Raw genomic sequence first — 14107 nt, 5'->3', positions numbered from 1 at the left:
CCTGCTCCTCCCCGTGCTCCCAGGTCCCCCAATAAGTGGAAGCAGAGGGGCTCCTGGTGTCAGATCCTCGCACAAAAGGAATTGGAGCTGTGGTGTTGGGACCCGGGGCTCGGAGCCTGGCTTTTGTCACCACAGCGGTGCAGGGGGGGTGCTAGCTGGAAGCTTCTCGTGGTGGAGAAGGTAAGAGAGAGGCCAGGCCATCCCCAGGGATACGCAGCCACCTCCAGGGCCGGGCAAAGTGACTTTTTACCACCCCCAGGCTTCTTCAGAGCTGTTCAGATAAGGATGGGGAAAAGCCCAGAGAGCTGCTGAGCTAGCAGAGGTGGCTTCGAGTGGTGGCAAACGTTTGTTTCGGTTAGATTTTGGTGTTACTGGACCGAAGCGGGGCAGGAAGCTGGTATTACCCCACGTGCTTTGGAGTTTGCCCTGCATCCACTCAGCTCCACGTTGCCCTAGCAGCTCACAGGAGAAATAACCAGCCCATGGGGTTAAATGCAGGGGCACGGCAGCACCCCAAAACCCCTCGCTTCTGCAGGCTGCCCTGGCACGGCACAGCGAAGCGCTCCCAGCTTTGCTGCTGAGTTTCACGAACATTTCCCTCTCCACCTCGACCAGGGGCTGCCCTCAGCTCTGTGCCAACCTGAGCACCCCCAGAGCCACTTCTCAATTTCTGTTTCTTTTCCCCACCGGGTGGAAATGCCACGCTCTGGGCCACCTTTTGCAGAAGCCACCGGGTCCCGGTGTGTGCTCGGGGCTGCGCTGAGCCCAGCCCGGCTGCTGCGAGCCCCCAGGTCCCGGCAGAGGGTGCTGTGTCTCCACCGCCCTCTCCCCGCTCAGCATCCAGCTGTTTGGCACTTGCCCTCGCCTGCATGCATGATGTTTGTAAGAGTTTGGGCATGTCCATTTGGTTCCCATCTCCAGTGCCACCCCCAGTATCCAGGCCAGGTTCTTCTGTCACTGGGGACATTCTTAATTCACAGGAAATCGGAGAGAGTTTAATTGTTTTCTCCTCTCTCTCTCTCTCTTTTTTTTTTTTTTTTCCCATGCAGCTGAACAAAAGGTTCATCCTCAGTTTTCTCCATGCCCATGGGAAGCTGTTTACCAGGATTGGGTAAGTGTGCAGGATGTTTATTTTATTTTCCTACATTACAAGTCTTTTTGGAATTTAATATTGTTAGCAACTAAGCTGTGTTTGGAGCTGAGGGCACAGGGTGTGAATTCTTGCAGGCCTAGCCTCCTGGTTCCTATTCTCCTTACCCGCCCTCCGGTCCATGCTGGTTACTGGGGGGGTTTTTTCTTCCCCCACCTCAAGGCCTGATCCTGCTCGTGCACCAGGACCCTCTGGCAGAGGCTGAGCTCGGCCAGCTGAGCCTCACACGGGTGGGACCGGAGGCTGTTTTCTCCCTCTCCTGGCCCCAAACCGTGCTCCCTCCCCATTAATCTCGGGAGTTTCCCCCTCGTTTTCCACTGCCCCCACCCTCAGCCAGCGGGCAGGGGGCTCCGGGGGCTCCCTGGGGGCAGGAGGGTCCCCAGCACGTCGAGACCAGCTTCGCCCTTCGTCTCCTCGCTGCCATTTCGGGGGAAGCCTCGCAGCTGGGAGCTGTGGGAACGGCTTTACACGAAGTGCCCCTTGGCCACGTCTGTCATAAGCTGGGTTCAAATAACAGAGAGCTCTCCTGGAAGCAAAGCGAGCCTGATCCATTCCTGGGCTGCGGGCCCAGCCTTGGGGACAGCCCTCTGACCCGGACAGCAGAGCTCAGCCTCGTGGCCCACAGGCTTCCCCGGAGCTGTCCCTGCTCCTCAGGAGGACTTTCCCTCACCGTCAGGTGGCAGGGACCTGTCCTGGCCCCATCCCTCCTAGCCAAGGGGAAGCCGAGGCTGCAGGACGCCAGCACCAACCCCGAGGTGCAGCCTAAAGCCACGGCACTTGTTCCACGCGATGGGACAGCTAGTTGGAAGGGCACATGCTTGAATTTACACCCTCCATAAATCCACGAAGCAGGAGCAGCTCCCGACAGCCCTCTGGAGAGCCAAGTGTCCGAGGGAGAGGGGGAGAGCGACGCACTGCCTGCTGCTGCTCTGCCTCCCTCCCTCAATCACAGTTCCCTGCTCGGGGGCAGCAGGCTGGCCTGCAGCGAGGAGGCAGCTCTCGATGCCCTCCTCCTGCCCGCAGGAAATCAGGAGGAAAGCTGCCCGTGAATTTTTGGGAGCTGCAACGTGTCTGTGCTGCGGGGCAGAGCGTCCGGGGAGCTGCTGGTGCTCGGCTCCGCCGGGCCACGCTCGCGGCCGAGCTCCGGGCTGAACGCGTGCCAGCAGGGGGATTAATGGGGATGTTGCAGTGATTGCTTGCACATTTGGCTCCCGAGACTTTGGTGAAATTAAGATGCAGCTTTTGAGGCGGTTGCTTCCCAGGACGGTCATTTAGAAAACCCGAGGATGTTTAATGGCAGAATATCCCCTCAAGTACTTAGAAGGGAACTAGAAAGTAATACCCTGACACAGGAAGAGAAATTGTCCAGCCCTGCTAAATAGCTTCCGTGCTCGATATAGGTAAAAGGTGAGGACTAGCCGAGTCCTCTCTGGGCAGGATCTCTAGTCGGTTATCCGTAAAAAGCAGGGAAGAGCTGCTGATGTAGGGATGGGGCTGCTGTGCTCCTAAAACCACAGGTAAGCAGTTTATTAAAAGCTTCCGCTCTCTTCTTGACCTGCTGGTTCGGAGCTCAGCGGGGTTACCGCGTGCCGTTCCAGATGTGCGGCGGTATCAGAGCACAGCTGGCGGGGCTGAGGACTCGCTCCTTCTTGTTATTCCGTGGCAAAAACCTTCAGCTCCTCGCTGACAACCCGTCCTGCAAAGGGCTCCTCCAGCCCCAGCCTCCTGTCCGCCCTAGGAGGACGCTGCTGGCCGTGCCGGCTGGGGGCTGAGATTTTGCAAAATTAGGAAGTCTCCAGAAGCCATCGGTTTGCTCTGACGCCCTGGCTGAGCCCCAAGGCCAGGGAAGTTGCCTCTTCGAGGGGGAGCAGCGCTTCTGTGCTCCGTCCTGCGAGGCTGCAGAGCCCAAGGAGCCCGTTTGTTCCAGCGGGGACGGCACCGGGGGCCTTGAACCGCCCCAGCCAAGGTGCCAAGGGAGAGGGTACCCCTGCTGCCAGGGAGAGCCGGCTGCTGAAAGGCAGCCTGTGACAGCTGGTTCGTCAGAAAGCCATTTCTGTCTTTAAAAATAGAGCCTCTTACTGTCCTGAAAGTCTGTTGGGGAAGCCCAGCAGAATTGCCCATGTGGCTTACCAGAAGCGGCTCGCTGATCCAGCCTGTAGCGTGCTGATATCACCAGATCTGCATCTCTCGGGGGAAAGACAGAGGAAATTGCTATGGAGGCCCCTGAGGTTGCCTGCCCTGGCTCCAGGCGCCTTACCCCACGCAGGTTTGGGCTCCCTCCCTGCCTTTGTGGCCACCCAAATTCAGTGTCACCGATCCTGGAGCTGGCACTTGCTGCCAGAGCAGCCTTCGTTCCTGGCGGGGCTGGGGCAAGCTCACAAGACAGAAAAACCTTTTTTTTATTATTATTTATTTTTCCCCACTGATTTACAAAGCTTTTGGCAGCTTCTTGATGCCTTTGTGGGCTACCAGGTGAGGTCCCCGGGGAGGGCTGTTTGTGGGCAGCCACGTGGCCGTGATTTTCTGCGACCCGCCCGTGCTCATCTGTGCGCTTGGTTCCAGTTTTGACTCTGCTTCAGCTGGGCATCCAGCAGCTCTGCTACGTAACCTCAGCCCATTCCCTCGGCGACGCCAGAGGAGGAGCAGGATAAACGTGTCACGTTTCCACGGGTGTTTGTGAGCTGTGCTGAAAGCTCGCCCCATCCCCGGCCGCGGCACTGCCGTGGCCCGACGAGCGCTCGCCAGCGCTGCGGGGCCCAGCTGCCGGATGGGGCCGGGTGTTCAGCTGCAAATTGCTGCCCCCCCGGGGCAAAGCAGGGGCTCCAAAGCGGTGAGGATTAAGGAGTGGGAGCGTGGAGCTTGTGGCTCTCGTGGGGTCCCGTCCCGAGCAAGCGGCACCGGCGCAGGAGCTCGGGGACAGGCACTGGAGGGAGCGTGCTCTGGCCGGGGTTCAAGGCACTGGAGCTGCCACATCCGCAATGTGGCACCAGCGTGTGCAGCTCTCTGCAGCCTAGGTTTCTGTCCCGTGGGCCTCTCCTGGTCCAAGCGAGCCTCTTGGCACCCCTCCCGGCTTGGTAGAAGTCAGGAGAAAAAAATGGTTGGTCAGAAATGACTCAGAAAGGCCGCGTGTTCCTGCCAAAGGAATGCTGCCTGTCGGTTACAGAGCAATCCCTCGCTGCCCTCTCCGAGGAAGGCTTCGGCTGTCTCCCTCGCACCGCCTGCCCCTTCGCTGCGAGGCGAGGATTCCCCGCAGCTCTGGGATGGGAGGCAGCCCCCCGAGAGCTCAGGGTGATCCCCATTCCTTGGGGAAAGCGGCACGGAGGGAGCCGTGCCACCCGCCCCGGGGGCATAGCCTGCGCTCTCCAGCCTCTCTCTCTCTCTTCTCGCAGGATGGAGACGTTCCCTGCGGTGGCCGAAGAGGTCCTGAGGGAGTTCCAGGTCCTGCTGCAGCACAGCCCCCCTCCCATCGGCAGCACCCGCATGCTCCAGCTCGTGGCCATCAACATGTTTGCGGTGTACAACTCCCAGCCCAAAGGTACCGCGTGCTGCTCGGAGGGAGCCGGGGCTGGGGAGCAGCCGCTCTGCGTAGGGTCGAGCTGCTCCCGGAGGAGGGTTGTGGGGGGAATTCTGCATCTTTTGGGGAGCTGGAGTGGATGCCTGAGGGTGTCAGCGTGTGCAGGGACAGCAGAAGAGCCCTGGCCTGTACAGAAAGGCCTCGAGGTGCGTAACACGGTGCAGTGAGGAGGTGTTGCATCTCCCTGGAGCCTGGGTCAGCAGGCACAGACAGAGGGCTTGGTTTTTCGGCTCTGCCTTCCCCGCAGCGAGCCTGGGCCCTGCTCAGTGCCCACGCTGGCACCCAGAGGGCTGGAAGGATCTGGGAGGTTTGCCTCTGGCTGCATCCATGCATCCTCCAGCTGCTGGGCTGGAGGCTGCGCCCCACGGTAAGGATGGATGAAGCACATCCAGCGTCGCCCACCCACCCAGGGGGCTCTGTGTGGTCCCTGCTGTTGTTGGGTTTGTGCTGCGATGGCACCAAAGCAGAATCCCTTCCTCTGGGCTTGGAACTGTGCCTCCAGGGGCTGCGTTCGTCCCTGCACAGCAGCAGGTGCCTGGCTCAGCCCGCGCCACGCGTTTGGGAGCAGGGCCACGCTCCCCAGCTGGGAGGAGGCAGCGTTGGGCACGCTTAGGAGCTGGATCTTAAAGATGGAAGCCTCCAGCTGATGGCCTTCAGGCAAAGCCAGCTCGTGGGCGAGCCGGCGGAGCCCCACGGAGCTGCTGCTGGAAGGTTTCACCCTCGTGAGCCACTTGGCCACTCGTCAGACCGCTGCCTGGGGGCTGAGGTCAGCGCGTGGAGCGAGCTGGCAGCAGCAGGAGGGCTTGGGACGTGCAGATCCCCGTGCTGGGTGCCCGGCCTGCCTCGTTGGCACCTTCCTCAGGCGGGGGAAGCCCTGGGTGAGCCAGCAGCCTTCTTATGAGGAGTTGCCCTCCTTCCTGCCGGGTGCCAACCGGCGACGGCGTGTTTATGTTTGAGCTGCAAAGTGCTTTACGATTATGAGCAATGCCTCCGCGCAGCCCCCCGGTAGGTATATTAATAGCTGTGTCTGTGCTGCAGACAGGAGCGGGTGGTAAAGAGAGGAAGAAATCTGTCTGGGCTTCTCAGCAAGCCCCCGTGGCAGAGCTGGAAGCGATCCCAGCTCTCAGACCACTGGGCTCGGCTCTTCCATCCGCAGCCGAGCTGTGGATGTGAGTGAGTGAGTGACAGAAAGGGAGCACTTTTTATCTCATGTGAAAAATAAGTATTCTCGGAGTTTCCTGCCTCCCGGGTGAGCAGTTGCCAGCTGCTCCCAGCTTGCTGATCTCGAGAGAAAAAGCAAAACTCGTTCCCGCTGGGGACCTGCGGACCTTTCGCGCCGAGCAGGTGGTGGTGGTGATGAAATGCCTGCAGGTCCGATGGCACGGCGGCTGCCATCCGAGGCTTCGTGCCCTTAAAGGGTTTCCCCGAGGGCTCCTTGCTCCGGTGACCCTAAACCATCGCTGAGAATATTGTTGGCAAAGCAAATTCTGTTGTCAGCGCAAATGCTCCGGTGGTCTCCGAGCGCTCGTGCGCTGAGTGCTGGCAGAGCCCAGCTTGGGCTCGGTGCCGACGCCGTGATACTGAGAAGTGCTGGGAGCTGGGTGCGGAAGAGAGGGGGAAAAAAAAAAAAAAAAAAAAAAGAAAGCGAAGAGCCTGGAGTTGAAAAAGCGAGCAGGGAAGCTTGCTGAATTATTACCGAGTGCCCAGCACGGAGGGAGGGAGGGAGAAGGGTGTTGGCTCCTGCCCCGCTGTGTGGGTTGCTGCGGGCCGGGGAGCGAGCGGAGCGGGCAGCAGGGCACGGCTGTCGGGAAGGTGCGGGTTGGGGCTCCCGTTTCCCAGCACATGAGTCAGCTCGCGGGGCAGCAGCAGGAACGGGTGCGAGGGGGCCGAGCCCAGCGTGTGGGCGGCGAGGAGGGCACGGGGCAGCTCCCCCCTGCCCTTCCAGGGAGCCTGGGTGGGGAGGCGCTCGCGGCGCTCGCTGCAGTCGGGGCTTGGCCTCTCCGGAGCTGGATGGAGCTCTGCAGTTGGACCCGCAGCTCCCCTCCTACCGAAATCCTCCCGCGAATCTGGGATGGGAGCGTGGCTGTGGCCTTCCCAGAGCATGTTGCCTGCCTGACCTTCCGCTGCGAGCTCGCAGTAGCAGGAGGAGATCCTGGGGGTCTGGGGCCAGCGAGGGAGGTCTGTCTGAGAGCCTCTTCTTCCCCTGCTGTCTGGGGGGAGATATCTCGTGGGGCGTGCGCTCCCCTCCCTCTCCTCCCCTGTATTTCCAGGTCTCCGGAGCCGCAGCTGCTCCTGAGAAACTCGCGGGCTCGCCCCGGGTCTGGTTGCTGATGAGTTCCTGATGCTGGGATCCGGGGGTGCTGCTGGCAGCCGGGGGGTGGGGGGGTGGGCAAGGTGCTGGTGGCGTGGGGAATTCGGGCACAATTTAATGTACGGTTGGCACACGGTTCTGAGCACCGGTTTGGGAACTGGAAAACAGGAAGCATTAACAAGCAAACACTCAAAGTAAACACTTCTCTTCTTCCTTGGACTTCATGCCTCACACCTTCCCGGCCCTTTGCTTGGTATCAGCTTCCCCCGTTCTCCGTGCATTACGCTCGGTCTGTCCCGATTTTGCAGTGGAGCAGCAGGCAGCACAGGAGCTTGGAGACTTGTGGGCAGCAGCTTCTCTCTGCTCTTTGCTTTTTGCTCGTTTTCCTTTGCCCTGGCAGCGGTTCCCTCCATCACCCTGTCTGCAGTAACGTCCCCTCGTTGCTCGTGGCTACCCCTCTCCTAAATCTGCCTTTGCAAGATGTCCCGTTGCTTGACGGGCTGCCTTTTTGGGGTGCAGCGGGGTGTTTAAACCTTTTTCAGAGCCAGCTGCACCCAGCTGTGACCAGCACGTGGCGTTTCACAGCCTCCTCCCATGCAGGTGCCGGCTACGTGAGCGCCGGAGCCGCGTGCATCCCACCGGAGCAGAGCTGGTCACAGCCGCCTGCGATCAGCCAGGCAGCGCTGGGAAGCCCCCGGGAGATGGCTCGGGGCTGTTGTTCTCTCTGACAGAGGAAGCCGAAGAATTCCCACATGAAATGCATGAAATGTTCCCCCCGCGGTGCAGCACCGAGCAGCGCGTTCCTCCCGGTGAGCCCGACCTCCCCGTCGTCCGCGGGGACACGCGGCGAGGGCTGCCCGAGCTGGCTGCCTCGTGGCAGGAGATTGGAGGTGTGAAAAAGCTGCTTCAGGACCTCGAACCTGAGCGGCGAGGGTGCCCACCCGTGGGAAGGAGGCACAGAAACGTGGGTGCGCAGTCGCCGGAGCGCTCTGGTGCCGGAGGTTGGTGACCACCGAGGTTTTGGGGCTATCCTGGGCTCCAGCTGGGGCGGGCCCTTTCACGGGGTGGCCCTTTTAACAGTTTGGTAGCCATCTGCACAATCAAGTTGCAGAGGAGCTTTGGATCCCTTTATCCCGACCACAAACACTCCAAGAATTTTAATTTTTTTTTAATTCTGTAATTTGGGGAAATAAAACTCTGGTTTCTGAAAGGCCTAATTGAAGCCGTGCTTGCGGCAGGGGCATCTCGGTGAGGGGAGAGGGAGAAACCCCCTCCCAGCCCATCTGTGCCCAATTTACTCCGATCTGGCCTCTCTGAGGCTTTTTTTTTTTTTTTTCTTTTTCTTTTTTTTTTTTTTTTTTCTTTCTCTCTCTCTTTAATAATTTGTTTTATAATTCCTGGAATCAAACCCATCTCAGACACACTGTTTTATTTTACTGTATTATTGGATTATACTTCCTATAAATCACTGGATGTTATTCATAGGCCACCACCAGAATAACTTCCCCTCTCCCCCCCCCCTTTTTTTTTTTTTTATATATTTTTCCCCCCCCCGACGGGGCCGCATTCCTAACAAGCGCGCAGCAAAGTGGGGGCGCAGCGCGGGGCACCCTAGAGACGCTTCCCGGAAATCCCAGCAAATTTGCCTGGCCGCGGGTGTGAAGCATCAGGGCTGCAGCACCTGGATGCCTTCTGGCACTCGCGGGCCCCGGCGCGTTGCTCTGCGTGGAGTTTGTTAGGGAGGTCGGGCTTAGGTGGAAGAGGGGAAGGAAAGGGGGGGACGGGGGAAGCCATATGTGCATCCTCAGCACATGCCGGCGGTGAAGCCGAGTCCCCCGGGGCCGAGCAGAGTCGGGGCGCGGAGGCACGGCGAGGTTCTGGCTGAGGAGCGAGCAGGCAGCCGGCCCTGCTGCCCGGAGGGGGTTTTCGGCAGAGCCCGGAGCCTGTTTTGGGGCTGTTTTGGGGCTGTTTTGGGGCTAGGGCGGTGCTCCCGCTGCCGGAGCGCACGGGGAGGGTTTGTGGAGGTGGCCGGGGTCGGGCTGGGCTTTGCTCACAGCCCTGCTGGGGGAAAACAAGGTCGGCTTGGCTGTCTTAAACAAGGTTGGTGAGGGGAGCTGTAAGGGCTGATGAAGTGAGGGAGGGTTGCGTGCTGCTCCCTGGTGCGGCTTCGGCGCAGAGCCACCGGTGCCATCGCAGCAGCGTCGAGTAAAAGCTGCCTGGCTAACACGGAGCTGTCGATCCGTGTTCGAGCGTCCCCTAACTGCAGTTTTTGCAAGGGTTCGGTGCCGTGCACGGCCCGGCCTGGTAGAAAACCTGACGTTGATCTCGCCTAAATCTTTTTGGTAGACGTGAGAAGGATCCCCAGGTCGGCGGGCATCACCTGCAGCTTCTGGCAGGCACAGGATTCCCTTCCTTCTCCTGCCATGTACCTTCAGCACCCCAGCCTGGCTTTAGGGGATGCATCGACCCCAAAGGCCCCCAAAAATTCAGCCTGTGCTTCTCACACGCGGCTGCTCCACTCCTGTCCTGCCACCACGCACGGCCCCGCTCGGAGCGGAGCGCGTTTCGCTTTGCTGACCGCAGCTGCTCAGGCTTCCGAGCTAAAGCGTAAACCCTTAAAATATCCCCGGGGACGTTGCAGAAGCTGGTGGTGTCTGCCCTCGGCGGCAGAACCGGGCCTCGTCTCTGACCATCTTCATGGTTCTGGTTTGGTTTCCGATGGCTGGAGCCCGGCTTTGCTCAGAGCTCGCTGCAGCGTCAGAAAAAGGCTCGGCGGAAGCCCGTAGCGCTCTGCTGCTGCAGCCACATCTCAATGGCTTCTCTTGAGGCTCTAACCACATCGCACAGGTTGGAGCAGGCAGAAGGTGCTGGGAGTCGATCACAAGGGAGCCCGGCGCATCTGAGGGAGTTTAAAAATAAAGCAGTGCTGTGGACGGCTGCCTTGGTTTGGTGGAGTTTTAAAATTAGGCACAAAACAAAGCGTAACAAACCTCAGGCTGCAGATAGCAGAAGCAGCAACTTGATCTTCCCCTGTCTGGGGAGCAGAACTGACTCATTTTCTCATAGTTTGCCTCCTCGCGTGGCAAATGGGTGCTTCACCGGGGGGCAGCCGGCCCCGTGGAGCTGGCACCTCTGTCCCCACGGCACGGGGGGACTGCTGGGGGCTGAGCTGCTGGAGCCGGTGCCCGTTGGGAGCCCGAGGGCTCTCCACCTGCCTGGGGCCTCGGTTTTGGGGCAAAGGAGGTTGTGTAATTGGCTTTCTGAGGGCTCGTCGTGCAGCAAGCGCGGGCTGAAGCCTCTGTCCCGAGGTGTCGAGCGTGCACCTGGCAGCCCCGGCGTGCCATTTCCCTGCCAGACTGCCTGGCCCTGGCGTCAGCGAGGTGTTGTTAAGGCATAATGCCTCCCGAGGCCTTTCAGCCTGGAGGAACCGCTCGTTAAATTCATCCTTCCCCTCCCGTCGTGGCGCTGCTCTTCTCATTTCCCTCAGGTCCGAGCGTGAAGCAGGGGAGGAGGAAACCCAGAGGAGGAGTACCCAGGCCCGGTCTCCGTCGGCCTCCCCGTGCTCCCGTGGAGTCTCTGGAGAGAGCACAGGTACGGAGAGCTCCGTGCGCGTGCGCACAGGGCTTTCACGCTCCTTCAGCTGCCCACGGGTGTTCCTGGCCGTGCCTGGGCTTCTCCACGTGAGCAGGAGAGCAGCGCCGACGCGGTGCGGGTGTGCGTGACCGCGCAGCGCACGCTTCCTGCGCCGCGCCGGGCTGGCGCTCACACGGAGCCCCGCGAGGGTCACGCACGTGTCCGGAGGGTGGTAGCTGTCCCTCCAGGGCTGCTCCTCCGAGTGCTCGGAGAGCTGGAGGTTGGCACAGCTGCCGGGAACTGCAGGCGCCTTTCCTTCGGGGGAAGGAAGCTGTCTCAGCCTTTGAAACACATCAGAAAAGCCCAGGTAAAACGCTCTTGGCCCAGACGTGTCTTCAGAGCCTCGCTCTTGGGCTCTTGAGGCTGGTGGCAGCAATGTTTAGACCAAAGTCTTCCTTTGCTTATTCCCCTCTGTTTCCTGTTTAAAAGGCAAATTGTCACATATTTGGGGATTTATTTACCGTAATTGGAGTTATTTTCCTGGCTGCTGGCTTCTGCCCTCTGATGCAAGACTCCTCAGCGAGCCGTGTGTGCGGGGCCCACGTGATTTTTTTTTTTCCCCCCTGCCACCAGTGCCAGCAGGAGCTGCACCGCGCGGCGCGCGGCAGGGAATTTCCACTCGCAGTTCAGGTTTCTGAAACCTAGCCCCGTCGGCTTCGGAGGCAAGAGCTCGAGCGAGGCTTTTGTGGCAGGGAAGGGGAAGGTTTCCAGTGAAACCGAGCGCCTGCCGGTGTGTCAGACTCTCCAGTCCTGCCCTCCAGCCCCGAGCGTGGTGCGAATTCCCCGGGGAGCGGCGTCAGCTGAACGCCCCGGGGGCTTCTGCCCGCTCCTGGAGCGGTTCCACCAAACGCAGGGTGACACCGGGGTCTCAGGGTGACACCGGGAGATCTCGTTTCAGGGCAACAAAGGGAGAGAAACGCTTTGTAAGCACAAAGCCCGAGTCTCCTTCCCCGCCAAGCTTCTCCAGCCCCACGGCAAGTCGCAGCAGGGCCGGGGAGGCTCGGAGGGGCTCGCTGGCTGCGGTGCCACCGGGGCCTGGGCTCGCTCTGCCCGTGCCGAGACTCGGCCCCTGGGTTTTTTTCGGCAAGTGGGAAGAGGCAGCGCCGCCGTATGAAAGGAGAGGCAGGAAATGGAGTGCTGGCACGCAGTGTCCGGCCGTCCTCCTGCTGCGAGGCGAGAAGGGAGGTGCCTGACGCGGCTGTCCTGGGGCTCTGCCTCGCCTCTGCTTTGGTGTGTGCAGCGCGAGGGGTGCGAGGGAGCGGGAGCGGGGTCACCCCAGGTGCAGCGGCTCGGGGAGGCTTCAGATGTTCGTACCGTGACAGGAAATCCTCTCACTTTTAAAGAGATGTTTCTGCCTCTTTAATGTGCGCTGCGCCTTTGATTTCCTCGTGCTTCTAAGCAACGCCGAGTCAATTACGGTATTTCTATTTAATTCTCCGAGAGAACGCTGGATAATTAGCCTAATTATGGCGCTTTGTGAAGTTGTAAAACTCTTGATTGAGCTTGTGGGGCTGTTTTATTGCCTGCCAGGTGGAGGCAAGGAGGGCTGCCTGCCCCGTGCCCGTGCCCTGTGCGGGTTCAGCTGCAACCTGGCAGCTCGGTGAGGTTCATCACCTCCCAGCGGGGGCCGTGGGCTCCTCTCCTGCCTCTCCCACACGTGTGTCTGAGGCTAGAAGGTGGCCCCAGTGCAGGTTTGTGTATGGAGACCTTTGATTTTCCCTGATTAGTGCCTGCCCTTGACCCCGTGTGCCCGTGGAGCGGGCTCTTGGCAGCAGGGTGCTGGCTGTGCTTACACCCAGCCTTCGGGACTCGCCCTGGCTAACGGGATGCTCGCCCCGCCTCGCAGCCAGGACAGGAGGGAGCGGGGCCGTTTAACCCCAGGTGAGTGGCAGCACTGATTTGAGGCCCTTCAGGTAGCAAAGGGCCGTGTTTGGCACCGATGGGTGCAGCGTGTGGTGGCTGCTGGTAACGTGGCCATGGGGCAGGCAGCATGCCGAGGGCACTCGTAGCCATCCCTCCTGCCCTTGGCACACATCCTGTGGCTGGCACAGGCCTCCAGAGTGCACTAGGGTCCCTCATTCCATACCCCTGGTGGCGTAAAACCCCCGCCCCAACTCCTCGCCCTGCCTCCATGAACTCTTGGTGCTTCTCCGCCCGCTCCCCCGGCACAGCCCCGCAGAGGAGGCGCCGGCTGCCGAAGGCGCCTCGGGAACGGCACCAACCCTTCATAGCCAGACCCGGGGAAACCGAGGGGCTGCCGAAACCTCACTCTCGGTGCCGACACCGGGGGGGGCCCCCCCGGGCGCTCCCGGCTCGCCTCGGGGAGCAGCGGAGCAGCGCAGAGCCGCCACATGTGCCGGGGGCTTTCAAGGCAGGCGCGGCGGAAGCGGCCGCTCGCGGGCCCATCTGCAGCGGGGCTGCGCGCGGGGCTGGAGACGCGCTGCAGCTGGTGCGAGGCCCTGGCAGCGCGCGCGGAGCTGCTGTCTGCTGGGGTTTACTGCTGTCTACGTTGAAACATGGCTCGGGGAGGGGAAGAGGGGGGACGGAGGGGAGGGGTGGGGGGGGGTGAGGGGGGTCGGTGGCACGGTGCCAGTCCCCGTTAGCCTGGCCTTCTCGTTCCTCTCTCCTCCTCCTCCTCCTCCTCCCCGCTCCCTCCATGCTTTAAAGTCACATTTCCAGGCCAGACATAGAATTAATCTCTGGGCACTTCACATTGCTGGCAGCGCAAAGCAGGATGTGGGATCTTTTTTTTCTCTCTCTCTGCGTCTTGGCTGACTTTTTTACCTCTCGAAGAATTTGGAAGGGCCGTGAGATTCCCCCCGCCCCCCCTCGCCTCAGTGCCGTGCAGTTTTTCAGCACGCTGATCACCCTGCTGTGGCTTCACCCTAATAGATTTCATATGCTGACACAGTTGACATCAGTACCAAACTATTTTACATGTGATCTGGTGTATTTCCTGAGGAAATCTGCAAGATATTTATTAAGAACTAATAAAATAAACCTCTCCATGAGCTTTTAGGTAGTTTTCAATTTTTCATGTCTCTCTCGTTTCCTCTTATCAATGAGTTTCTATTTTCTCCCTCCTCTCTGACCATTGCAAAAGGAAACAAAAATAAATGTTTTAAAACCGTTCCTGAATGGACACTGGGAATAGTTCTGTAGTGATGTATTAGCAAAGTCGTATTTTTAGTGCCGTATTGTCAGGACTAAAAATATCCCGCTGCAGTGCATCCTTTTTATAGGTCTTTGTGTGTGTGTGTGTGTGCGCGCGCGTGTGCGCGGTGCCTGGTGTACGACTTTGCACCAGCGTGGAAAGCTCAGCCTTTGTACTACTGCAGCCTCGCCTCCCCCGGCGCAGCTGGACTCCATTAGGCCTCGAAAATTAAAGTAATCCCGCTTAAGAAAGAAAAAAATTAATCAATCTAGCAGAGCCGTGGCT

General features: G+C 60.0%; 1 protein-coding gene across 2 annotated transcripts in view; it reads left to right on the top strand.

Annotated features, from left to right (window-relative positions):
• SMG6 (SMG6 nonsense mediated mRNA decay factor) overlaps positions 1 to 14107 on the top strand; it is a 105154-nt gene that overhangs the window by 22550 nt on the left and 68497 nt on the right. For both annotated transcript variants that reach the window (XM_084493196.1, XM_084493195.1), the window contains exons 9-10: positions 1050 to 1111; positions 4540 to 4685. In XM_084493196.1, coding sequence (XP_084349322.1) covers positions 1050 to 1111; positions 4540 to 4685 — 208 coding nt within the window. The remainder of the gene's footprint in view (positions 1 to 1049; positions 1112 to 4539; positions 4686 to 14107) is intronic.

The sequence above is a fragment of the Aythya ferina genome, assembly GCF_964211825.1.
Source record: "Aythya ferina genome assembly, chromosome: 19".
Lineage (NCBI taxonomy): Eukaryota > Metazoa > Chordata > Aves > Anseriformes > Anatidae > Aythya > Aythya ferina.
Note: the sequence above shows the minus strand (reverse complement) of the source record. Positions and strands in the feature narration are given on the sequence as shown.